The sequence below is a fragment of the Cupressus sempervirens genome, chromosome 7, assembly GCF_028749045.1.
Source record: "Cupressus sempervirens isolate cs-2001-9-10 chromosome 7, ASM2874904v1, whole genome shotgun sequence".
In the NCBI taxonomy this organism is placed as follows: domain Eukaryota; kingdom Viridiplantae; phylum Streptophyta; class Pinopsida; order Cupressales; family Cupressaceae; genus Cupressus; species Cupressus sempervirens.
Genome location: NC_143124.1, coordinates 146,157,391 through 146,177,354, shown reverse-complemented (window position 1 = coordinate 146,177,354; position 19,964 = coordinate 146,157,391). Strand labels below are relative to the sequence as shown.

General features: G+C 37.9%; 1 protein-coding gene across 3 annotated transcripts in view; it reads left to right on the top strand.

Annotated features, from left to right (window-relative positions):
• LOC149545943 (magnesium/proton exchanger-like) overlaps positions 1–19,964 on the top strand; it is a 145,015-nt gene that overhangs the window by 74,095 nt on the left and 50,956 nt on the right. For all 3 annotated transcript variants that reach the window (XM_089790889.1, XM_089790891.1, XM_089790888.1), the window contains 2 exons: positions 9,879–9,997; positions 10,244–10,401. In XM_089790889.1, the coding sequence (XP_089647015.1) occupies positions 9,879–9,997; positions 10,244–10,401 (277 nt within the window). The remainder of the gene's footprint in view (positions 1–9,878; positions 9,998–10,243; positions 10,402–19,964) is intronic.

Genomic DNA, 19,964 nt, shown 5'->3' with positions numbered 1-19,964 from the left:
ATAATTATTAAGTGCATTATTATAGTGATATTTATATTATTATAATAATGACATTCAGAGATATTTCTAAAAAGTATGTTGGAAAGTATCAAGTGTTGAGTTCTTTTGGGAAACTTCCACAATTTCTGAAGTGGAGTTTTTTATGAAACTTTGGCCAACTAAAGATTATAAATGAGAGCTCATTTCATTGGGAGAAAAATGCTTGAATATATATTTTCTTTTTGTGCCTTTATGGATTTTTCTTGAGTTTTGACTTGTGAGCCCAGCTCCACTTAGGTGAGTGATCATCAACCTCAAAATCAATTACATGCGTACTATCAACAACACAAACCTGAACATCTAAGTTACTATTGCTAAGTGCTTCACTAGATGACTCATTTATCACAGAAGTAGTTGTAGATATATCATCGCACACACTTACCCCCATTACCTTAGATTTTGCATCCCCAAGCAAAGAAGTATGCCTTCTACGGGTATAATATCTACCTGGAATGAATCTCTAGTACCATCCATGTCACTATACCAATCACAAATTTATTTGACAATCTCAGAAGTAAGCACCGACCAAAATAAGAATTGAGCCCAATTCCTATAGGCTAGCAAGAAACCTCTCTAATACCACTGTAATAACCCCGACCTGGTTATAGCTTAAATAACACTCATTTTCTTCACTAACCAAAAGTTTGGCATTTTATTAAACACTTGGGAAGCAATCCAATCACCATTGAAAATACGATGATCTAAATTTTCAAACTGAAAAATTTGCAAGGAAATCTACTTACAGCTAATTAAGCCACCAGCAAATGCACAGAGGGAGAGTAAATGGAAATGTTCAAAGTAAATACCAACTCACAATATTCTAGAGTATATCATTACTACAGTTTACCCCAAGCATATTACATTGCCAGCTATCTGAAATTACTAAACACTTGCAATAGAATTAAAGAACCTGGACATGGAAGACTTTGTCTGATCTGCCAAAGCCCTGGAAACACTTACAGTCTGCTCAAAAAGTCACTAACTACTCCCAAGAATAGATACCAATGTTGGCCTCCAATATGCTCAAGACACACCTCCAGATGGTGCTGCTACAGACAGCCCGATAGGGCAAATTCCCTCTTGTAAATGTGCAGCCTGACCCTGTAGAAACACATTCAGATTAGGGAGATGACTCAGTTTCAGTTGAGCACTCCTCACAGTAATTCCTCAGTGCCGAATATCAGATAATTCAAGTTGTTTTGAACAGGTCATTACTACAGATGAAAATGGCAGATATCTACTGCTCATTAGAAAATAAACTAGCTGCCCAAAAATGTCAAACAACAGATCCAAAATATACAGCCGATGGGAGAGAAATACAGGTGTTAGAGTCCTAGAGAGCAATCTGCCCTCCCACTATACAATTCAACCCCTCTTAAAATATCCCAGGTTTGTAGCAGCTAAGGTCCCTTATGCCATTGCATTCCAAAAATTCTGGTGCCTAGAATCATAGAGGAAAGATGTCCAATGTAGTCTTGGTCTCAACACCCATGGCCTTCCCAGGCAACAGAATTAACTAGGATAAAAAAACTCTCGCAGCAATCCACACAAATGCGGATCAAACTCTTCAAACTTTATAGATGGGAAAGCAATTAAAATTCCAAAAGGTAATATTCCCAGCCTCAAGTAAAAATAACCCAAATATACTGATAGAATTAAATCCCAGAACCTCAAAACAATTATCTTCCAAGGAACAGAAATAACAGTAATGGAAGACACCACATTTATTCACCAGACTCCAATTTCCAAACTACTATACCTCAGCAGTAGGTTGGACAATACTTAGCTTCAGAAACCTCTGATCAAACCCAGATCGACCTCCTGCAGGTCTCAATATTAACATCAATTCCTTCACCAACTCAGTCAATGAACACCAGCAGTCAATTCTCCTTAGGCACAGTATGAAATAGTAGGAGAGATGTTGGCCAATTGTATACTTCAGCATAATTGCCAAGAACTCAGATGAGACCCTTATACTTCAGCAAGGGCTCACAAGTCAGAACTCAAGGAAAAACCACAAAGGTACAAAATCAAATATATAATGAAGCATGGTTTCCCAATGAAATGAGCTCTCATTTATAAGCTTTTGTTGGCCAAAGTTTCCTTAAAACTCCACTTCAGAAATTGTGGAAGTTTCCCAAAAGAACTCAACACTAGAAACTTTCCAACTTGCTTTTTAGAAATGTCTTTTGAAGTCATTATTATAATAATATAAACATTATTATAATAATACAACTTTAAAATTTAATAAATAAATAAGAGCTCGCGCAATTTATTACTTTATTAATTATAGGTGACGACCAACTGCTGAAGCCACCCACTGCACTACCAAAAATATTAATTGCTGAAAATAGACTTACTAAAAATAGTAAGTCCACAATTGAGACCCCCAAGCTCACGAGGTTCACTTTGATGAGCTAACTCCATCAACTACGTAGACATGCCAAAATTGGGGACATTACATAGCCGCTAGTGAGAGTTCTGGGTTTGGGACTTAGCGAGTCTGGCGAGTCCATGTCGACTCTACCAGGACTCGGCTGAGTGTGAGTCCAGAGACCATTTGCCTTGGAAAGGTTGCCTCTGCCTTGGACTCGCAGAGTCTCAGAACACTAATTTATACCTAGGTGTTGAGACCTTTTTAAACCGAAAAGCACATCTCTTCAAATTTATAGTAATAAAAGACATGTCCCTCGATAACTAATTTTTTCTTATTATGTTGCCCAACTCCTAATCTTTATCGCATCATTCTATTATAATTGTTGTTTTGATATTATGCATTTTAACCATGGCTCGATTAATTTCTTCAAGCTCGCAGCTATAAATTGAAATTTGGAGTCTGTCAAAGGTTTTAATCTAATTGCCAACTCATTTATGACGTCAATGACTCCTCCAAATACTTCTATTGCTGGAAACAATCATTCTATGCCACTATCCGAACAAGATCTTGCAATTTGTAAAAAGGGTGTCTATCTCGTGACACATAACGAATAATAATATATCGTCTTTTACCATGTCTTCCATGTAGAGAGATAAAAAATGCCAACTTTCGTAAATACTTGATGCCCACTCTCAAATTGCTTGGATGAGTCTACCAAGAGCCACGATACCATCCGTGCATCTTCAAAATTTTATTCTTTTGGTATCAATAGCATGTTGATTGCCTCTGAAGATGTTTTTATCCCTGCTATAATCTTCCAACCATTTTTCTTCTTCTACAGGCGCGGTCCAGCCAGACATGTTCGATACCATCTATCATTTTCTGTGAAGCCTTCAGATGTGGTCTCCTCATTGCTTGTTTCTTTCAACGTACCATTCATACATTGAAACTTGTAGAATTTTGTGCAGTACTATTTGGTTTTTTTAAGAAAGAAAACAAATGCGACAGCGTTGCCGTATGTATTGCATCCATACTTTTGTCCCTTCAATGCTATTTACAGACCAAATACACATCTGGATATTATTAATGCCCCATTTTGTTCAAACACGACATACTTTATTTTGGTGCTGAATATGGTTGAAGATGATTTGCGATAATTCCTTTTTTATCATTGATTCATCACTCCATTCACCTTATTGAGCCCTCACCAAATATACTACATTCCGGTTGTGATGTCTATCTTGTATCTTATATTCACTTCCTTTATACTCGAGAGCATGGATTTCTTTTAAACACCGGGTCTTTTATTCTTATATGAATTACTGTCTCTCTTTTCGCTATCACTGTAGTTAGAATGCCAAATGTTTCATATTTCACAGTTACTTCTTGGACTTGGAAATGTTAGCAGATGTTCAGATGCTGTCTATGTAAGCTGGAAATATTACAGAAGAAGGAAGACTTGTAATAATATCAATTTGTTTTTATCATCTGTTACAAATATTCATCATGTTCTGCCATTATTCTTCTAACTGTTCAACATCTGATATGTACGAAATGATCTTTCACTCATTATCTGTGAATAGAACTTTCAAACAAGCTTCTTCCTTTGACCTGTTATAAGCATATGCTCTGCCATAAGTAGTGACCTGTTATGTGAAACAGTTTGCAAAACAGTAATACCTTATTCCAGAAATATTTAATGGACAAGTGTTCAGAGGTTTTTCTCTCACAAGCAATTTGCTTTGCCTTTTCAGCAATATGAAAATTTGACTCCATCTTCAGCCAGTATGTCTTATATAATCACTCTTTATGAAATCATAACTTCTTGTGGAATTCTATCATACATGTGATGCCTTTGATTTTCTATTTAGACTTGCAGGTATGCAGTAATGCTACTAAGGATGTGTGAAAACTCCTGTACATATTCTTCTATTATGTTGTAATTGATAGGGCTAATAATAGGCAATTCCATAACAATAGTAATTTTTGGCATTAGTGCATGGAGATCCTAGTTTGCCAAAATTAGGACTCCATTAGAATGCAGGAAGAGAAACTAAAGATTTTCACAAAGGAGAGATCTAGGAGTCTTCAAAATGAGTTTTCAATAGCCAGTGATCAAGGCAAAGGTGATCATGTGCTTAGTGGGGCAGCCACTTGTCCTATCTACAATTATGATGTTGGAGATTTTACAAAGGGACGTGTGGGTGTGTTCATTTCATTAGCGGACAGTAGCATTGAGTTCCAATAGTTTGAGGATTCCAGAGTTGGTGATTAGGAAAATGTTAAGGATACGCTAACTACCTTTGATGACAGTGTTACATTAGTTGGTAGTAATGGGGATATGGGTAATACAAGGTCTGATTCTTAGGATAACAATTCCTTATGTGAGTATGTTGATGATGTAGATAGTGCGAGTGTAGAAGATTTTATTGATACCATTGCTAATCTAGACTTTCTTGATGAGAGTGTTGTTTTTGAAGATTGTGAGGAGGATATGAGCACTGATAGTTTTGTTTTTATGGCAACAATCAGAGTCTTGGGTCAGTGCAAGGGACAATAGTCTCCTCGTGTGTAGAAGATGAGGGCATGTAGTCACTTGGTAATACCACTCACGATTTGAGCGTTGAGGAGTTACACGATGTAAATTCATACCATAGTGATGGTGATCTACATGTTGACATTTAGTCATGTATGAAACATCTAGAGATAGCAGAGGAGTCTCAATTAGATGATGTGGACACTAGTGTTATGGGCACCTTTGATGATTTGTATGGGGATGTTTCATTCTACGAGTCATAATTATCATGTCAAACATTGAGTGATGACTCTGAATTGTCATGAGATGATGATAGGTCCCAAAATCATGTTTTACAAGAACTTGCACTTGAGGAGAAAGTAGAGATTTGCTAGGTGCTGGACATAGTAGCGGCTTTTGCAAAGGTACCCACTAGCAGTACCTTGTTGATGGACATGTGCGAGTTTGTTAGGGCACATGATGTTAGTAATCATGTGGTGAGCAGTGAGGATATAGTTTCTTATCATAGTATAACTATTGAGTGAGAGAGCTTACATAGGAGCCAAGGTATGTAGAGACATCATGTGACTAAACAATAGAAGGTGAGCAAGTGATATTATTTTCAGCTCTTGAGCATTATAATGCTATCGAATAGACTTTAGCTATATTGTGTTGGGTTGCTCCTATGTCAGATGAGCACGGTGGTAGTTTCCTTTCCCTAGCAAGGATTTATTCACTTCAGGAGGTTGTTGGGATCTTGAAGCATAGTTATTTACAAATGGTAGATGATAGGGATTATCTTCTTGAGTGGGGTATCACTTGTTATGGGGCATTGTTAGGGAGAGCGAAGGAGGTGGTTGAGCTCACCCATGAGCTTAATGTGAATACTAGGGTGTTGGAGAGCACCCAGCTGTCTCTCCAAGAGTCGCAGCTATAGTTGAGAGAGACAACCATGGAGTTGGAGCATGTATGGTCTACACCAACCAGATCCAGTTTAGCTGTATATGGTGGTGGTTGGTGATGAGTTGACTTTTAAGGACAGGAATGATGGATATGATGAGGATGCAATTACACCATCCTTGATATGATTGCTATAGCTACAGATGAGATTTATGCATTAGTGGAGGACTACAGAGAGCTTCTTGTTGTACCATGTCCCCTAGTAGCTAGCACACTGACAAATGATGTGGAATAGGTTATTGAGAGTCTTGATGTGACAATATTGGATTCTTTAGAGAGATGAGTGCTTGTTCTTGACAATAATCCCTCTTCTTCATAGGACTTGGGTAGGGTATCATTTGATTTGGAGACTAGCTCTCATGGGGGTTTGTTTATTTCTGCCATAAGAAAATCCATTACTCCATCTCATACAATGGACAGTGATAGACAGTAGTGCTAGAGTTTTAGAGGAACAAACTGTGGGTTGCAGGGGGGTAGGTTGATGCTTCTTCATATAATTTCTACTGTATGGTCATTTATGGAGTGTTTGCTTGAGAGTCTGGAATCGTAGGAATGACCATTCAGAGCTTCTAAGGGTACTCTTATATGGGCTTCTTGTGATATTGGACATTTGTTGGGAAATATTGTAGAGACTTTGGTTACAATGCTTCCCCACAAGGATTTTGTGGTTGGGTTTGTTGAGAGGCTTACCTGGGATCCTATCCAACCAGTTATTCAGAGATAGAGATTGGAGCCTCTCTTGGTTCTTGAATTATTAGTGATGAGCCTCTAACAGAGATTAGAGCATTTTGTCGCAACTACACAGTGAGGAGTGCTCATCATTTCTCTTTTGACCCACAAATAGAGGAATTGGTTTTGTGCAAGTGTGGATTGGCTCTTGGTTCATACCATCTTTTATGGTATGGGTTTGCACCATTTGCAATTGATGGGGTTAGTTGTTGCAAGTTAGTAGGAGGCTACTTGCAGAGTCAACATATCCATAATGGTTTTGCATCATCTTGGAGGGAGTGTCTATTTTTAGTAAGTCACCTTGTTAGGTTCATTCATCATCTTTTTTCATTAGGATCACTCATGTTTTGTTAGATTTCAACATGTCCATAATATTTTTGCAAAGGATGGATATCTCGGTTATGGTACAAATGTTTTTGGGTGTACTAGATCTTGTTGTATAGATAGGGCAGATTGGTAGGGTGCGTAGGGAGTTTGGATCTAGCAGATGATACCAGATATCCATTTTTCCTTGTTATTGATGGATGTGATTTTCGTATCCATTGGGATCTAGGTGGAGATAGGATTGACACTGTACATTGGGTGAGGTGCCATTGTTGGTATGGTGACAGTATGTTCACGATAGCTTTGTGGATAGAGTTATCATCACAGGAGTTTACAAGTGATGTCATGGATATTATATATATTTACCATTGGGATTTGAGTGGATCATTGGGTTTCTTTGATTCCTGGATTATCTGAGGACAAACAATCTTGGGGAGAGAGGACTGTAGTAAGTGCAATGGATTGCTTGAATAATAGAAGATTGAAGAAACATCTTATAAGAGAGGACAAACAATCTTTGGGAGAGAGGACTGTAATGTCCCCTTTTAGCATGACCATAGTAGTGGATGGATTTAACCTATTATTGGGTCCTTGTAGGCTAATACTGGTAATTAGAGGACCCTATTGAGGGTTATGGCTCCATTGGGTGGGACTTATTATTTGTAGTAAGTGAATGGATGGTTTTGACGAGGTTAGATAAGCTAGAGGAGTTGAATGATGTTCTTAGTTTTTATTTTTGACTTTTGTTTGGGCTCCAAGTATCTTGGAGGGAGCATCTATTTTTAGTGAGTCACCCCATTAAGTTCATTCATCATCATTTTCATGAGGATCACTCATGCATTGTTAGATTTCAATTCTGATGTTTTTTCAGTTATTTTTGCAAGATAAGCGAATTATGATTGTTATTTATTTAAATACGCTAAGGTTGCTATTTTTGCTGGTATTGTATATTGGTCACCTTAGTGTCATAGCTCGTTGGAACTAGATTAAAAAGTTTTAATTGTTGTTCACAAGAAACAATGACCTTGTGTGTTAGAATTAGGTCATTTTTGGAGCTAAAGGGAGTTAATAAATTATATTATTCAAATATGTGCGTAAGTGTAAAATAAAGGGCATTTATGTGAAAAGGGTCTTCACGAAACTAATTGTTGAAGTGCAAATTCATTTATTCTTGTATATCATTTGTTTGCATTTTGTGGAGAAGTTAAAAGGAGAGCATTTAAAAGGAGAAAACATAATATAACCAAAAATATGTAATGTTCCTAAGGTGAACTTGGCCCGTAGGTGATCACAATCCGTAGACAATTACTTAGGCAGTCTTGTCGTATGCTCCTAGTAGCAAAATGCTTCAAGTAGTTCTTCCTCCGTGCCTCGAGTAGTCTTTCCTGCCTCAGGATGTTTTCCTCCGTGCCTCGAGTAGTCTTTCCAGTGCCTCAAGTAGTTCTCCTTCGTGCCTCAAGTAGTCTTTCCAGTGCCTCGGGATGCTCTTCTCTGTGCCTCTGGATGTTCTCCTTCGTGCCTCAAGATGTCTTTCCAGTGCCTCGGGATGTTTTCCTCCGTGCTTCAAGATGTCTATCCAGTGCCTCGGGATGTTCTCCTCCATACCTCAGGAAGTCTTTCCAGTGCCTCAGGATGTTCTCCTCCGAACTGTTACCTAGGAGGACGACTTACCTCAATGAATGTTGTGGATTTGGGAGGCCATATGGCTATGTTGAGACCAGAGAAGATGCAATCCATACCTCAGTTTAGATGCCCTACGAACTGACTAGGATGGCCGTATGGGTGGAAGGTTAGCCGTACGGATTTTGGATGATGCTATATGGTGGATTAAGAAGTCGTATGGACTATACAAAAGGCTGTATGGTTACTGAAGGTCGTACGAGAGAAGGACAATGCAATTTCAAGCCGTACGGAGTAGTGTACGTACGGGAGAGAGAGGATGGTATGTGGGAAGGAAAAGATGGAGAGGCCGTACGGGGAGTAAATCATATGCTAAATGGAAGCCATATGGTGGCTGGAAGAAGGTCGTATGGTGTCTTGACAGGTCGTACAGTGATGATAAGAAGGCCGTACGAAGAGGGTAAACAACTGGAACTAAAACGCAAACTTGCACATAAAAAACACAGAGAATTTGTAGATGGAAATTCACACAAACAGAGACTTGAATGCAAATAAAGAATAATGTTCCAATATGCTAGATCTAATCAAAATAACACATACACCAATGGAATAGGGTGAGGGCTGAGTCCCACCGAAACCACACCAGCCAAATAGGGAAGGTATTTCACTTCCGAAATGGCAAACAATGCTGAACTCCAACAAGAATCCGCAGTACAAAGAGATATAATCCAAAAGCATACCTACAAACTACCTACAAGCCGTGCTTAAATACCCATCGTGAAACTTTCCGAGGGTGTACAAAGATAGCCGACGGCAACACAAATTATGAAAACAAAATAAAAATGGGTCCGAGATAAATTAAATCAATCGACCTGTTATAAAGTTTAATTTATTATTTATTTTATAATGGGAACATTACAAAATATGGTGGCTAATTTTGCTAATATCCTAGACTTAGTTTATTGATTGTAAAATAGCAATGATTCATACAAGGATAAAATGTGAACAAAATATAATAGCTTCTTTCTCATCTATCAACAATAATCTCACCTTCTGAAACAGATTGATAAGTTAATTGCTAAGGTTCTAATATTTTCCTACAAGTAAATCCATGATTCAAATGTTTGCAATATGTTTCTGCATATAAAACCTTATTTCATACACACACATATCTGTTGAAAATTGAGATCGTTTCTTGAAGGATGAAAGTATGACTACCATAGGATATGTAAATGCTTGGTTAGGGTTTTCCTGATTTCTCTTAACTTGTTTGATAGATGTCAATCTAAAATAAGGGTCTTTGGAATTTTGTAGGTGTGGACTCCAAATGTGGTGACTATTTGGGAAGCAGGATTGACTGTATTGCAGTTTGGTTTGCTCTTGTTGCATGCATATGCACAAGATAAAGAGTGGCGTTATTTCTCACTTCCATTGTATGCTTATACTGTTCAACAACAAGCTTTTACCCTAGTGTTTTCAAGAATTGATTGATTTCTGCATCACAGCCATGTTTCTTTTGAATATTATAACTTAATCACATTATCCATAAGAAAAAGTATTTTGATCAGTACTGAGTGAATAAGAGCTTAGTGTTGTTGAGGTTCCCTTAGTCAAATAATGCAAAAGCTTCAATTGATTTTAAAAAAAACGATACATCAACTAGTTCCTTTTGATTACAGGCCAAGGCAAGATAGGCCAGAAGACTGGGTGCCAGCTGAGACTAGATACAGTAGCTTACAGGGAGGAAGTCAACAAGATTCTTCAGATTCACCACTTGCATTTGCACCCCAGAATCATACTGTTGATATCTTCTCAATTCATTCTAATGAACAACCTGGTATGAAGATGTCAAGCATTTACATAGTCTAATTGAGATCATGTGCATCCAAAGTTTTCTTGTTGCGTGCATATTGAAAACAAATGCAAGATCTGGTAAATTGTTGTTTTATATCTGACACAGAATTACATAACCAACAAAGAAGAATAGGCTATGAGTCCAAAATTAATTCATGTAGATTTTCAAGGGGCTATTCTGTCTAATTTTGATGTTTATTATTTAAATTCACCATGAAGGGATGACCAATCAACCAAATCAGATTCAAGGTCCTTTGAAGGCATAAATATGGTTGGGAAACCCTACTATAACTATTTGAGAATGCTAAACTTCATGATGTCTGTCACATGTCCACCTTGGACACTCATATTGTATTAGGAAAGACACACAAGGCTGTTATAATGGTGAACCCCTCTTTTCTTGATTTGCTTGCCAATGTAAGGGTTTTTTTACACTCGACAAATTGAATGTGTATAATGCATTTGTTGAGATAGAACTTTATATTTATTTATCGAATCATTCAGAATATAAGAAGCATGAATAAAATCATAGATTGCAACCTTTAGAAAGCTAAAACTCAACTAGATTCCAATCAGAAGATCAAAGTACCTTTGTTTCAAGTGTTCAGAAGTAGATGCTGAAGTGACTCAATTATCCAGACTCATTCAATCAGCAACAGCAGAAATTTACTACAACAAACTTTAAGGATAGCACCCATCAATTACAGCGAGAGCTTATACAGAACCAAATAATATACAGCACTTCAATAAATCTACTCAAAGCCCCTTCTCTGTCAACAAGATTATCTGTTAAATCTTCAAAAGGGTGTTAGGAGTTGCCATCAACTGCTACAACAAGGTTATCTTAAAAAAATTCAAATTGACACCTTATACACACCAAGTGAGGTATATTAACAAATTTGCCAATGCAACTGTGAAAGCACGACAAAATACTTGAGTGACTGTTGGCTAGGGCAGATAATCTTTCTACCAAAACCAGTAAACCATTAGGGTTTTCGTCCTAGGGTCCAAGCTTCAAGAATCTACCTAAATCAATATGAGAAATATACCACGCATGATACAAATGGGGCCCAAGTTTTTCTGTTACAACTACTAGAGAAGCTTCTAGACACCTTTTAGGTATTTTCTTCTCTATGTAATTTAAATTTGAGTTGAAGGACTTAATAGAGTAACTTAATCAAAATATCACTTAAATTACGATTAAAATCATTTAATGACTTGATTAATTAATAAAAATACTACCCTTATGCTTTAGTTTTGAAGAGTAATATTGATTGAATTAATAAATTCCTTTAATCCCTACTATAGCCTATGAAAATTAAATAGGCTAGTAAGTCTTCCATAGGGATGTTGTTGAACATATGCTGTTATTGATGCCAAAGGAGTAATCTATCATATTTATCCCTGAACATTTGAGTTCCAGAAGTACAAGTGACTAGCTATGATGGTGGAATTAATTGAAGTATTTTTGTACTACATCTTGCATCTATTCCGAGTGTGTGATCCAGAAGTATTTGAGGTAAGTTAGATAGCGATCTTGCATCACAAACGATGTGTGAGTGACCGCTCAGATCAGATAAGTCTACATTGGGTTCAAATTAGATAATTATTGTTTAATTGGGTTGAAATTGGAATATAGTATTTCACCTCTCCATCCTTAGTATATTGCGTGCTCTTCAATTGGTACCCAATGTAAAGTTTCTGCAAATTCCGCTAGGAATCAGATTGAGATAATACCTTCTTTGATGCTTATTGTTGATGATCTTCTATAACCAGATTTGAATGAAGTGATACCAATAATATAAATATTAGTCTGGAAATTCATCTAGGCATTATTGTTAAAGGAGCAGACTATGTTATTTTTGTGTCCTTTATCTACAACCACACCCTATATAAATACGGAAACCAAAGGGCATGTCCCTTGAAGGGACGTGACCCTATCTAGGTTGGCCCATATTTGTATTCTCATAATCAGTGCCACAGGAGGAATAGGTTTGTAATCAAACTTAACTAAGATAAGTTAATACTCAAATACAATTATTCCAAGGAAGACGCCAATCAGGCCTATACAAGGAACAATTATATATAGGCCTTCATAAGCATTCCATGCATGATAAGATATGTGTGATTTGTACAATCAGATCAGCATGGTAATCGAAGTTACAGATTTAACACTCCCTCTTAATTTGATAATCATACTAAGAGATAATATATCTAGCATCATCAATTATGATAAATAAGCATAGATTGATACTCTATATCTATCTGAATCTTCTAAGCATGTGGTATCATCGAACACATGATACTATGTCATATTACTATACCTGTGATGTGACTTATCACTGATATTAGTGATAACAGTATTTCAAAGCATACAACATACAGGATAAAATCCAAAGAATGATTAAATTCTTCATTTATCCAAGTTGTGACTCATAGGTACTAATAGTTCTATATCACAACATGATCCTAAGTTTAAAATCTACCAGAATACAAGATAAAATCTGGAGAATGATTAAATTCTTCATTTATCCAAATTGTGACTCATAGACGTAGAAATGTCTACATCACAATATGATCTAAAACTCATCTAGATTTGACAGTAGTTCTCTACTAATCAGCACCTTATCTAAGAGATCATCATCTCTCATAATGTCTTTTATACAAGTGTTCATTATCTCATAGATCGTCACCTCTTAGATAATGAACATAAATGGTGAAGCCCATAACAGTCAATAGCCTGACAATAAAAAATATTTTATTTATAAATTAAAGAATACAAATGTTTTATAATTCAACCCCCTTTAAGAAGGTTCTTGTTATGTAGCCGATGGCCCTTCAAGAAGGTTCTTAGGAAGTATTTATACACCCTCCAGGATCATTGTAATTATTATGATAAGCAAAATGTAATGTCTTGGCATATGCGAATAATAAAAGGAGTACTACTATTCTTGTTTATGATCTGCATGCTGTTACATCATGTTGTTTATTGTCTATATGCATTGACCTATTTACCCATACAGTAAGCATATTTCAGCAAAGACACACAATTCAGAACTCAAGAAAAGCCACGAAGGAAACAAAAGCAAATATATATTCAAGCATGCTGTTTTCAACAAATGGGCTTGTATTTATAACCTTCAAATTCCCTTTTGTTGCCAAAATATAACTTTGTAATGGGCACCCCTGAATGTCCCAAAAAACTAAACCAAATTGCTGAAAGGAATTATGTCAAACAATTTGCATTCAACCTCTTATTTCTCTGTTTAATGTTTTAAACCCCTTATAACTCCGGAAATCAAACGTTTATTTGTTTGTTGTGTTTTGTGCATAGAATTGGTATCATACAACATAAATAAGAAAGAAACTACAATAATATGCAAAGTGGAAATGAACTGCTGCCAATAAAATGTTATTTTCAGAATTCATAAAACCAAGTACATGGCAGATTTATCAACTCACTAATTACTTCAGCATTATTGACATAATACTCCAGCCCATGCTTTCGAACTTGCTGCTATAGTGCCGCGTGAATAGTGTCGCGTGAATAGTGTTGCGTGAAGAGTGCCGCATGAATAGTGTTGCTACAGTACTTTGTCCTTCAATCAGTCCACTACCTTCGTAATATCATTCCCTCAAAGCAGCATAAGCGTCGGACAAGTAGTGAAGAAAATATGAGCAAAATACCAAATCTGCCTGTAGCTGGAAATGCAACTAAACTGCCTGATAATGAAGCCGATAACAAAGAATTCCAAAGGCCAAACCCTAAGGGAATGACGTCTAGAATGTTACAAGAGAGGATAAACGACCTCAAATGCCAAGAACGGAGCTGCAACTCACACACCAATTTCTTCTCATATTCAACCTGTCTAATGAAGCCACAAATGCTTGCTTTTATTCTATTTCCGAGGGTCCGCTCAACTCATATGGGCAATGTGGGATAAAAAAATGTGTAATATATAAAACATATATTAAAATACCCTTTATGTCTCCCTTGGGTACACATCCCCATAAAATAAATATTAAAGTAACACTTTATTATTCTATTTCCAAGGGTCCGCTCAACTCATATGGGCAATGTGGGATAAAAGATGTGTAATATATAAAACATATATTAAAATACCCCTTATGTCTCCCTTGGGTACACATCCCCATAAAATAAATATTAAAGTAACACTTTAATATTTTACAATTAAATTAGACGTTACTTTAATAGAACTTTAGGCATTAAAATGTATTAGCAATCGGACTCCGAATAATGCGAGTGATAGCTCATCGAAAAGCTCTCACCGAGGAGTATCAAATCCAATCACCAAAATTGACCTGCACTGTGTCCTGTCGACTTACTAAAAATAGTAAGTATGCCTGAAACTGAGTAAATCAACTTCGTTTTGGCCCAAACTGGAAATGACTAGGCCAAAACACTCCAAGATCCCATTAAATCCTTTGTTAGGGACCATGTAGAACAAGGCTAACGCACACACACTTGGTCAACTACTAAAATGGGGACATTACAATCCGCCCCCCTTGAAATTGCTTGTCCTCAAGCAATCTCAGTCTAGCATGCTGAATAACTTGCTCACTCTCCCATGTAGAATCTTCCTCTGGTAGGTCTTTCCATTTGACCAAATACTCCTTCACTATCCTGTTTCTAAGCTTCCTCTCTCTGGGGTCCAAGATAAGCCTCGGGTACTAACACAAGCTTCCCCTCCTCATCCAAAGGGGGTAAATCTGCAGAAGGCACTACACTCTGACCAATGGCTTTCTTAAGCCTAGACACATGAAACACATTGTGCACTCGATTGCCCTCTGGAAGCTCAAGCTCATAGGCGACTTTGCCCACTTTGTGAATCACCCTGTAGGGACCATAAAATCTAGGTTTCAACTTTTCAGCTCCGCTCTTCTTGAGCGATGACTGTCTATATTGTTGTAACCTCAAGTAAACCATATCCCCTACCTCGAAGCTACGCTCTATTCGATGCTGATCATCATACAATTTCTGTTGATTCTGGGCTTGTTGTATATTCTCTTTGAGCACTTTCAGGATGTCCTGACTATCCTGCAATAAGTTTTTGGCTTTGGGCACTCTACTGTCCCCCAAAACTAAATCCATGAAGCTAGGTGCTTCATAACCATAGAGTGCCATGAAAGGAGTCATCTTGATGGACATATGATGAGTGGTGTTATAACAATACTCTCCCATATGCAACCATCTGATCCAAGCCTTTTGTTGTGCAGTTACATAGTTCCTCAAATATCCTTCCACCCATTTATTCACAATCTCTGTTTGCCCATCTGTTTGCGGATGATAACTAGTGCTAGATGTAAGATCTGTACCACACAACCTAAACAACTCTTGCCAAAAAACACTCATAAACTTACTATCCCGGTCGCTGACAATGAATCTGGGCAGCCCATGTAACCTGAATATCTCTCTAAAGAAAAGATCTACCACCTGTGCTGCTTTGTAAGTGAATGGAATAGCAAAGAAGTGAGCAAACTTCGTCAAGTGGTCCACCACCACATAGATGCAATCCCTTCCCTGCACTCGTGGTAAACCAGTGATGAAGTCCATCAAAATACTTTCCCATTTCCTATCAGGAATTGGCAAGGGCTGTAATAAACCTGCAAGAAATGTGTGCTCTCCCTTATTCTATTGACAAATCACACACTCCCTGACATACCTCTGAACATCATCCTTGAGCCCTTTCCATGAAAACCGCTCTCGGATCTGCCTGTAGGTCTTGAAGACCCTCGGATGTCCAGCTGTGGGTGCATCATGAAATGCCTTCAGTATCGCCTCTCTCAAATGTGATGACAGAATCAAATAAATCCTGTGCTGAACTTTGATCAATCCATCTATCACCTCATAGCAATCATCCTGTATGGTACTTGAAATCAATCCAGAAGCCCAAGCATCTCTGATATACTCTGCTATAATCTGATATCTCCAATCTCCTGAAATCTCTGTCATAGCACATAAGGGAGGTCTCCGAGATAAGGCATCAGCCACCACATTTTTCTTACCTTTGACAAACTCTACGTCAAAGTCATAAGCCTGCAATTTAGTCACCCATTTTTGTTGCCGGTCATTAAGATCACGTTGGCTCATGAAGTATTTAATACTGTTGTGATCAGTCTTGATCACAAAACGTCTACCTACCAAATATGATCGAAATTTGGCCAATGCATGCATTATGGCCAACATCTTCCGGTCATAGATAGAATAACTCTTCTCAACTCCCTGGAGCTTCCTACTCTCGAATGCAATGGGATGCTTCTCCTACATCAATACTGCTCCAATCCCATCACTTGATGCATCACAATGAAGCTCAAAAGGCTTCGTGAAATCCGGTAGAGCTAGAACTGGACATGAAGACATTACCTGCTTGAAATGCTCAAAACACCTCTGTGCTGCCCCTGTCCACACGAAGGCTCCTTTCCTGGTAAGATCTGTCAAGGGTGTAGCAATCTGTGAGAATCCCTTAACAAACCTCCTATAAAAACCACATAAACCAAAGAATCCCTTAAGCTGTGTAAGGTTTGTGGGAGTAGGCCACTCTACAATAGCTCTAATCTTTTCGGGATCAACCCGAACGCCATCTGCACTAATGATATGCCCAAGGTAAAGGAGCTCAGTCATGCCATACTCACATTTAGATTCCTTGGCATACAATGACTCTCTCTCCAGAATAGATAACACCTCCTCCAGATGATGTAAGTGCTCCTCCTAGGTCTTACTGAAGACCAAGATGTCATCAAAGAAGATCAAGACAAATCTCCTCTGTTGCTTCCTGAATACCTGGTTCATACAACTCTGAAATGTAGCGGGTGCATTGGTTAGACCAAATGGCATAACCATGAACTCAAGGTAGCCATAGTGACATCGAAAGGCTGTTTTCTCAATGTCCTTTGCTCTCATCCTGATCTGATGGTATCCGGATCGCAAATCAATTTTGATGAAGAAGCATGCCCCATGCAACTCATCAATCAGCTCATCAATCCTAGGAGTGGGATACCTGTTTTCAATTGTTTTCTTATCCAGTGCCCTGTAATCGATGCACATGCGCATCGTCCCATCCTTCTTCTTTACCAATACTACTGTTGAAGCAAAGGGGCTCTTACTAGGCCTGATATGCCCCATCTCCAACAAATCCTTAATCGCCTTCTCTATCTCATCCTTGTGTTTCTTAGGATGACGATAGGGAGTAATCATAACTAGTTTGGCTCCCTCCTCGAGCTCAATAACATGTTCCATCCCTCTATCAGGAGGGACCCCATGAGGAATATCGCTAAATACTTTAGTGTGTCTATCAAGTATCTTTTGGATATGTCATGTCCCCTTTTCAAATAATTAAAAAATAATAATCTTTGCTAAGACAGGCAGGCCCAAGAAAGTGAAGTTTCGGAAAAAGGGAGTTAATCTTTGGAAACCGTTGGACTAATAAATGATAATTATTATTAAAATATGTTTCATTAACCTCTCTTGGACGTGAGTTACAGTTATGCCCTTTTTAAAGAGGTTTGGAGGCATTTTGGGGGGGGATTCCAGACTTGATTTTCACTCATTCTTTGTTATTCTTCAGAGGCTGCCAAACCTGTGGAGAAGGAGACCCAAGAACGGGAGTTTGCAGGTTTCCAGGGAGACCCAAGAACGGGAGTTTGCAGGTTTCCAGGAAGGCTAAGGACGGGAGTTTGAAGCCATTCCATGTGCATGCTCATACAGAGTTTGCCTTTGTGCTGAACAGTGCAGATTTGTGAGTTTCCGGGTGTATTTTTTGTAAGAGTTTGGTGTTTCCGGTTGAGTATTTCATATCAGTTTTGGTTGCTGCTGTATTTTATACTTTAAGCTGTTAAAATAGAGCTGAATATATATATTGGGACGTGATTAAACTTCTGAGATAGATTATTAGTGTTCTTGTGGTGTTTCCGAGCATATTTTGTGCTATTTCGGGAGCCCGATGAGCATAGTTTTGGTCCTACATTTTCGAGCTGTTGTGTAAAGGCTATACGGATCTGGAAATATCAATTTGTAGGCTGTTATGCTGCTGAAAGTTCTGTAAAAATTTCCATTTTCAGATTCATTAATAATTTGTGAAGTTGTGAAGCTTTTAGCACTATTTTCAACATACCCGATTTGGGGTTTCTTAAGGAATTTGGTGGATCTTTGTGATAGCAGTTGTTTGATTTTAAAGATCTGATTAGAGGTTGGAAATATCATGAAAAATCAGAAAAGGGACATTTCAGTGGTATCAGAGCCATGATCTTGCCAGCCTGAGGGTTTGTAGAAGTTGCAGGTCAGTTTTGACAACTACCCAGATATTGCATTTCAGTTTTGAGAACTACCCAAATCTTGCATGTCATAATTTATGATTGCATGTTGCTTCTAATCAGCTGCATGTAAAAATTTATGGTTGCATGCTACTTCTAATCATTTTCATGTTAGTTCTTGGTGAATTTGGTGGTTGTAGAAGTTTGCATTTCAGTTTTGACAAGTACCCAGATCTTCCATGTCAGTTTTGACAACTACCCAGATCTTGCATGTCATAATTTGGTGGTTGCATGTTGCTTCTAATCAGTTGCATGTCCAAATCTATGGTTTCATGCTACTTCTAATCATTTGCCTATTAGTTCTTGGTGAATTTGGCGGTTGTAGAAGTTTGCATGTCAGTTTTGACAACTACCCAGATCTTGCATGTCATAATTTGGTGGTTGCATGTTGCTTCTAATCAGTTGCATGTCCAAATCTATGGTTGCATGCTACTTCTAATCATTTGCATGTTAGTTCTTGGTGCTTGAAGAAGTTATATCCTATTGGGGTTACACTCTACTTTATCCAGAATGGACAGGTATAGTACAGAGTCTCAGAGGGAACGATCTTGGACAATTGATAGCCAGAGTCAAAATAGTAGAAAGGATGGTTATTTAGACATTCGAGATAAACTTATGAAAATAAGCCATGACATGTCTAAACAGTTGGTTGAGCACCACCGTATAAATGACATGTTATCTGACCCAGCTAAGGTGGATAAGTTGACTGGATTTCTATTTGGCAGATTTTCTCACAGGACAGATGACACAATTCCCAAGAACTTGCATGAGGAGTTTGAGAAACTAGCTGATAGCCAGGTAGTGGTCTCAGATTCTACTTTGCCACAGGAGGTGGTGGGAAAGGATATTACACAGATTGATAGTAACAGTCAACTTGATACTCAAATTGAGACAATTGTTTACAGGTTGTCAAAGGGTGATGCCACAGGTATTCAGGATGGTATAGTTACAACAGGCAGTGACTACAGTGTAGTGGGTTCAGATGATGATTATGAGGATGTTGTTGTGCAGGATGGTGAGATACCTAGTAGAGATGAGCAGACATTGAGCATTCATGAATTTGCTGAGAAAGAGTACCAGGCGCAGTTAGATGCTTCATCACATGAGGTTGAGGCAGGTAGTACTTCACATGATTTATCCCGCCAGCTGAAGGTGAGTGAAGATAGTATTGTGACTTCATTACCTTATCATGACAGGTATGTGGAGTTAGTTGGT